The sequence below is a fragment of the Apteryx rowi genome, unplaced genomic scaffold, assembly GCF_003343035.1.
Source record: "Apteryx rowi isolate R43461 unplaced genomic scaffold, aptRow1 scaffold_18, whole genome shotgun sequence".
Taxonomy (NCBI): domain Eukaryota; kingdom Metazoa; phylum Chordata; class Aves; order Apterygiformes; family Apterygidae; genus Apteryx; species Apteryx rowi.
In genome coordinates, this window is record NW_020448085.1 from 5,015,940 (window position 1) to 5,023,297 (window position 7,358).

General features: G+C 37.5%; 1 protein-coding gene across 1 annotated transcript in view; it reads left to right on the forward strand.

Annotated features, from left to right (window-relative positions):
- Positions 1-6,773, forward strand: part of FRMPD2 (FERM and PDZ domain containing 2) — a 70,669-nt gene extending 63,896 nt beyond the window's left edge. The window contains exons 41-46 of the mRNA XM_026061310.1: positions 606-754; positions 2,450-2,540; positions 3,721-4,055; positions 5,239-5,454; positions 5,741-5,803; positions 6,702-6,773. Coding sequence (XP_025917095.1) covers positions 606-754; positions 2,450-2,540; positions 3,721-4,055; positions 5,239-5,454; positions 5,741-5,803; positions 6,702-6,773 — 926 coding nt within the window. The remainder of the gene's footprint in view (positions 1-605; positions 755-2,449; positions 2,541-3,720; positions 4,056-5,238; positions 5,455-5,740; positions 5,804-6,701) is intronic.
- The last annotated feature ends 585 nt before the right edge of the window (positions 6,774-7,358 follow it).

Below are 7,358 nucleotides of genomic sequence, written 5' to 3' on the forward strand. Positions count from 1 at the left end.
TTATGTTCTGGGTCAGAACATATTCTTCAGGATGAGCTAATTATTAAATTGAATCCTGGATTTGGTACATGAAAGATACTTCATGTCTTGGTCTTGAGGGGGAGTGTGAGGTAAAATGAACAGAACAGAAGATATTTTCTGATCGCAGGGCGGAAGAATTTACAGTGATTATTCCTAGCAGTGGGGTGTGACAATACTAATTTTCAGGAAACTGTTGGAAGCATGAAGGTGATTTACTACAAAGATGTGGCCAGAGTCTCCTATACCAATATAAACCAATGTTAAAGTTTACAGTTCTGTAAGAACATTTTATTTAGAGGAGACTCTATTTTGAAACTGTGTAAGGCCAGAAGTTCCAGTAGTTAGATCCATTTTCAAATCCCATGAAACCTGGTGCTGTTTGGATACATGGTACTGAGTTATTCTTTCTACTGTGAACATAACTAAGTCAAAAGTATATTCTGTGTTTCACTACCATGTTTCACTACCACAATATAAGTAAAAAAATGTACTGAAGTACTACAGTCCCCTATTTTTTAAAGCAAAAGCTATCTCTATGGATAATAACCATTAAAAAATCTTCTTTTCTTTTTGTTAATGCATAGGCAGAACTTTTGTTTCTGAAGATGAACTGGCTCAGTTAATTAACTTTAAACCCTCACTGACTGGAGTAGGTCCAAGGACTGGCATCAGAGGTCTTATTCGAGGTCTTCAGCTGCAGATTGAGAACCAAGAGGTCTTAAAAGAGTTTATGGTAAACTGTGATTTCTTTTTAAGATCTGAGTGTTTAGCAAAGCTAAGAAAGTGATTTTTATTAGTCTTCCACATGCTGTATGGGAGATCTATTTGTCTATCTTTACTGATTCCACTTTTTCAGAGAATTATTCCAGCCAGAATGTGTCTTCCACTCTGTGCTTTTTGGGGGATGTTACATCTGGATCTCTCTCTTTACCTGCAGGTCAGGTTAACACTGTTTCCTGTCCAAAGATCCTGCCATAGATTAACTTTTCTTGCATAGATTATCTTTTCTCTGTTGCCCCCTCAGTTCTGCTGAACTTAAGCCTAAGAAGTGTTCTAGGAGTTGCAATAGAGCAAGAAACCCATGCTGCTAAGAATTCACTAGGTAAAGGATTTAGTTGATGAAAGGAAACACACATTTCACACAATGCTCCAGCGATCCATGGAACATATTGGCACAAGATGCTATTAAGGTCAGGAACCTTGTGGGACTAAAACATAAAATAAAAAGAATAAAATACTTCCATGGATAATGAAAATACACAGTTATGTCTGATGGCATATAAATTATGAAAAAGTGTAAAATTATAAAAACATATAAGCTCTTTTGTTTCAGGATATAAATGAAGTACTCAGGATGGAGGTTATCAGTAAACTTCCCAAAGAACAGATTATCTCATAATTCTTCAACACAATACTGGAATTTCCTTTAATGGATGTACTCAGCATCAGTGAAATACATTGCTCCCATTTTTCCATAGTAATCATAATTTTATTAGTTCCTTCCTACCTCTGACATTCTGAGTACAAAATCCCATAGGCTCAAGTGCACAAGATTTGTTAACTCTCCTCAAAGCCCAAGAGCATAAATTAATTTCCATTCATTCCATTCCATTACTGATGTAGCATAAGATGCTATGAGCTGAGTCACATGTCTGCTCAGAAAACGTAAGGATCTAATAGAAAAAGCACTGAAGTGCCAAAGCCAATGGGTATTTTATCCAACTAAAAGCTGTAGTAACTGATGAAGATGTGAAAGAACTGTCACATGTGTTTCATGCTGTATACACTGTATAGTGCCATAATGTGCTGGCTAAGCATGGCGCAAGTTGGTGCAATGCACACGAAGAGGTAAAAGAGAGGAAGAAAAGTGAAGGTAACTCAAATGAAAATGAAATGAAATGTCATGAAATGTAAATGAAATTAACTTACACATTCTGGCTCCCTGGCTTCACTGCATTCTATTCCCCCAGATCTGCTATAAAACACTTTTGACCATGCAATTTGCACTTAACATCACTGGTGTTGTTCCCTATATCCATCATTTCCTCTGTCACTGAAAAGTATCTGCTGACATTCGCTGGTGATTCAGCCAGCATGTTGTTGATCAGGAATGCTGACTTTTGGCCAAGACACTATTCTAAACATCTATTTTACAGTAGTATACACTAGGCGTATTTAATGACCAGTATTGAGGATGTGGATTGGAAACCTCATTTAAATTCCCCAGAAATTTTGTGCAGGTTGAAGAAAATACAATGTAATTTGAATTCCTGGCCTAAAGTTTAGAGTATGTTTTAGTGATTCTCTACTGCAAGAATTTTTTTTATCAGTCCTGGGTCACATACATCAGTAAAATTTGCTTACTAACTCCGTAGGTTCTCTGTAAAGGATGCGAGCAACATGGATTGACTATTTGTCTTTGATCTAGGCTTTAGAACAGGTAAAACCAATAGACGACTGCAGAACTGGCAAAGCACCAGAAAACCGTGATAAAAACAGATATCGAGATATTCTTCCATGTAAGTATGCACACCAATGAGACATACACACACATTCAATGGGTGAAGACATGGGAAACCAGAAAAACAGCTATAAGACTGAGTTGTAGGAGGCAAATCTAACACATCCTGAGTCACAGAGAACTCCACTAATAATGAAATGTGTGAGATTTTTCCAAAAGAGGTGGGGTTGGACTTGAGAGTTTATGTAAGGATGTCTGTGATGCACAATATATAACTTTCTGAAGCATTGTTCTCCACAAGGCAGGACTTGGTCTGGTAGGGGGCCAGCTGTCTTGGTGTTTCCTTCCCTCTTTCTCAGAGACATTGATCTACTATATTTCTATGGGGAAATGTAACTTGAACTATAATAGCAGCTCTTTAAATATATTTAAATCTACAGTTACATGTACTGCTTGTGACACAGTGGAATTCTGGAAAGTATAGTGGAAACCACAGAGTTATGATTGCTCTCAAAGCAATCATATGCTCTCGAAAAGCTACAAGATTCTTTCAGAAGTATTTGAAAGCATAATATCCAACCTGATCTTTCAACTAGTCTACTCTGTTCTTATTCTAAGCCAGAAAGAAGTTTCACCACTGATAAGAAGTAATTTTAGAAGAAAGACTTGAATCCAAGAGCTGAATGATTGCTGTTAACAAGGATCTCTAAAACCCAACTTCCAATGTACTGCCAAACTATTCTCTGAGGGGTATCATGACAGCAAGAGAAAACTTTCCTTTTGGACCCTTGAGGTCTTTCTAAACTGCTGCAGCAGGATTACACATGCAAAATTTGTAACACAGCCACCTCTGTGTATTAGTGATACAGTACAGACTCTTTGGACTTCCTGTTTTATAAAACCAATATCCAGTGACAATGGTCCCATGCTATACATGAATAGCAGTGTGGAATACACTATTTTGAACAAATGCCAAACAATTCTTTGTTAATTAGAAGGCTTTCAGAGTGTGATGGAAGTACCTTAAGAGAAATACAGCTGCAGTGAACCATACAATGTACTTGCAGGAATTCCTGTTAGCAGTGATTGATATTAGTGCTGCTAGCCAAATATATTCTAAAAACCAGAGACAATATTTTGCTGCTAGAGGCTCAGGTTCCCCATCTCTTAGATCCTAGATATGGTAGAAGTCTGTTTCAGATCTACAGCTGAAAGAGCAACTTTCTGTTTCTGTGCAGATGATAAGACACGAGTTCCTCTCGGAGAAAACAATGGCTACATTAACGCAAGTTACATCAGAATGAAAGTTGGAGAAGAGGAACATTTCTATATTATAACCCAAGGGCCTCTGCCTTCCACCATAGCTGATTTCTGGCAAATGGTTTGGGAGAATGAATCAGATGTGATTGCCATGATGACAAAAGAAGTGGAGCTAGGAAAAGTCAAATGTCATCAATACTGGCCTGAACCTCCACATGAATCTATAGACCTGGCTAACTTCCATCTCAGGCTAGGCAGTTACCAGATACTGGAATACTTCATAATTAGAATAATAGAAGTGATCAACAAGCACGTAAGTTGAGTATAGTTAATATTTTTGTAGATGAAGAAATTGTTTACATGAATAAATATTGAATAACAGGCATGAATTTAGGGTAAATGGGATGCTGCTTCTTTGCTCATTGCACAAGCAGAGGATCCAATTTTGGACAAGAATGTTCAAAAATTAGTTCTTTAGTAGTCACAGAATCGGTGTGCTCAGAATTTTGCAGAATTGCTTATCATTCTTATCAAATTACATCATTAGTAAAGGCTGCCAGAGTGGGCTCCTACTCTGTAACGATGGGTGGAAGGAAAGAGGGGGAGAAGGTAGTTTTCATTCCAGAATTTAGAAAGAATGACACTTCTTTCATTCCTGAAAAGACATGAATGCACATGAAGTTACAAATCTGACCGCAAATTAAACACCTAACAAATACAGAACCTAGTTGTAAGAACATGGAAATTGGAACGTAAAAATTCAGAGCAATTTCAGAAGGACAGATCAGTTCATGGAATTCTTAAAAGATTCTAACTTCTTTGTTTTCCTTTCTAACCAACAAATAAGATAACTACAGCCTTACGGGGCAACAAAGTAACTTCAGTATCTCATCCACAATTATATCAAGCAAATTTCTCAGGCCTATGGCTTCTGAGAGTGCATTTCTGTAAACCTGAAAGAAACCTTAAAACCCACCTACTTATTCCATCCCAACCCCAGCCCACAGAGGCATAACAGGGCTACTGGGAGCCATTGCTACCTTCTCTCTGTGCATCTGTCATTTATGGTATTTGCCTTGCAGCTCACAGCCTTTCTATAAGTAAGTAGCTCACAGAATCAGACATGAATATGGCTCTAATTCACTGAATGCCTTGGTTGTCTAAAGGTCATTTTGTTTCCTTGAGCCACCCTGACTGGAACTTTATCAGGAAGGCTTCAGTCCTAAAAGCTCCTGGATTCTTTTGTGTTGTCTTCAGTTATTTAGATAACGATTTTGCAGAAGAGTTAGCGGATAGACTCAGATCTTTATAATACAAGTCTTTACCAGAATATGACAATACTATTCCTTTTTTCATTTAGCTTTTTTTGATGGAAACACTGGGAAAAAAGCAAAAGCTTTTTTCTCTGTTGTTTGTATTCATTTTTTTCGGTTGACTTCATATAACTATATTACTAATATTTCAGTCAATACACATTTCTGATCTTTCTCTTCCAGACAGAAGAGAAGCGCAGTATAAGTCATTTGCAATTTACCACTTGGCCAGACCATGGTACTCCCACACTAGCTGAGCAGCTTGTAAAATTTATTTGTTACATGAGAAAAGCTCACAAGACAGGACCTGTTGTTGCTCACTGCAGTGCTGGGATTGGAAGAAGTGGAGTTTTGCTGTGTGTTGAAGTTTTGCTGAGCTATATAGAAAAAGATCTATGTGTAAGTATCAAACAAGTCATTGTTAAGTATTGCAATGTATTATGTACTACAAACCAGTATATATGCTAACAATATGTGTGGGTATCTCAGACAAGAATAGTTCCTGGTAGAATTCACCCTAAAAAAATAGAATAAGCCCAGCTTTTGTTGTTTTGAACAATAGAGATAATAATTAAAAATATATGATTTGTAAAATAACTGAGTAATAGTTTTGCCATCAGGATATGTTTAAATCTTTCTTTTTAACTTGGTCTTCAACAAAATAAAACCTATTCTCTCCTGATAGTTCAACATCAAGCAAATAGTGAGAGATCTGAGACACCAGCGTTTTGGCATGATTCAAACTAAGGTAAGTTCTCAATATTCAAACCAGACTATGATTTAAAAAAGCCCAATTCATGGTACACATCCACATGCTTTGGTAAATCAGGGGCTTAAAGCATAATTTTAGCCCTCTCACTTGAGGAAAATGACAGCTTTTTATGCAAGTGGTGTATAGATTCAAATATAAAAATGCTGGTCCTTACTAACTAACTGAAACAAAAAACAGGAAAACAACCTTTGGTGTAGCTTATAGGCACTTGAAATTCAGTGCAAAACAGCAATATAGTACAGATATAGGGCCAACTTTTTTTCTTTAAGGCAAAAAGAAAGGCAAATAACAGGGATTACGAACAAAACAGGTAAGATCTCATAAGAACTACCCTGCAAAATTGCAACCTTCAGTTGAGTTCTGAGCTCTATTGCTGAGCGATTGTCTCAGGAAACCCATCTACTTAGCCAAACCAGCCCCCACAATGAGTTTTCATATAGGAAAAGACAAGATGAGTTTAGCTGAACTTTGAGCAAACAGGAGGTGTGAAGAAAAGCAGGACAAGGCTGGGCTAAGTGATGCAAAGGCCACTATGTATTTTCTCTTCTTCATGTAGACAAGTATTTAAGCACATGCTTGGATGTATCTTTCTTCAGGATAGTGACTGAACATGTGCCTAAACTTATGCCTGTAGATTACCTCCTTTGACCTCAGTGAGACTTGAACGCATGCTTACAGGTACTTCCTTGAATAAGAAAGCATTCCTGAACTTCTATGAGTGATAGAACAAAAAGAACAAGGATGTCATTAACTAGGTTATTGTAACCACGTTGCAAAGCTGCTGATGGTATAAACAGCACTTCAGCCAGTTCATTGTTCTTTGTCTATATGTTGAATGTTATTGGGTATTTCACATTGGTGCCTCTGCATACAGGATCAGTATTTATTCTGTTACGAAGTCGTGCTGAAAGTCCTTCAGAACATTCAAGCCATGGACACCTACTGACTGCAATAAGACTCTTCCCTGTTGCTATTATTCTTGGACTCCCTGGGACCACTCAACCATTATAAAGGGATGTTAAGCCAGGACAGACAAGTGTTGTACTACATGCTCTGTTAGATTACTCTGATTTTTAAACCATTTTTAAACTTTGGTTAACATGCCCTAGGCAAGTCATTTAAATCTTGGCTCGCAGTTTGGAGAAACAGCCAGAACTGCAACACTACTGTTAAATTACCATGGACAATTTGAGTGTTCTCTGTAATAACATATTAGTTGTTAGGAACATATTTTTGGACTGTGATGAGGAGAAAGCAGCCTCTAGATTTAGCTTTACTGTCCAAACGGCAGCTGAAAAGATCTAAGGCTCTGTTGGTGTTGGTTGAAGATTAGCTGACCCTAACATATAGCTGTACATTTTTGGCTCCTGTACTGCAAATCAGTATTTCCTACTGTAGTTATGCTTTTGTGTAGAAGGACTCCATTTGTTTACCTCTAGTTGCTTGAACAATGTCAAATCATTTCCAGGCATCACTCCAGCACAGGAATTTATACCGCCATCACTGGAAATCTTAAATCAAGAGACTGACA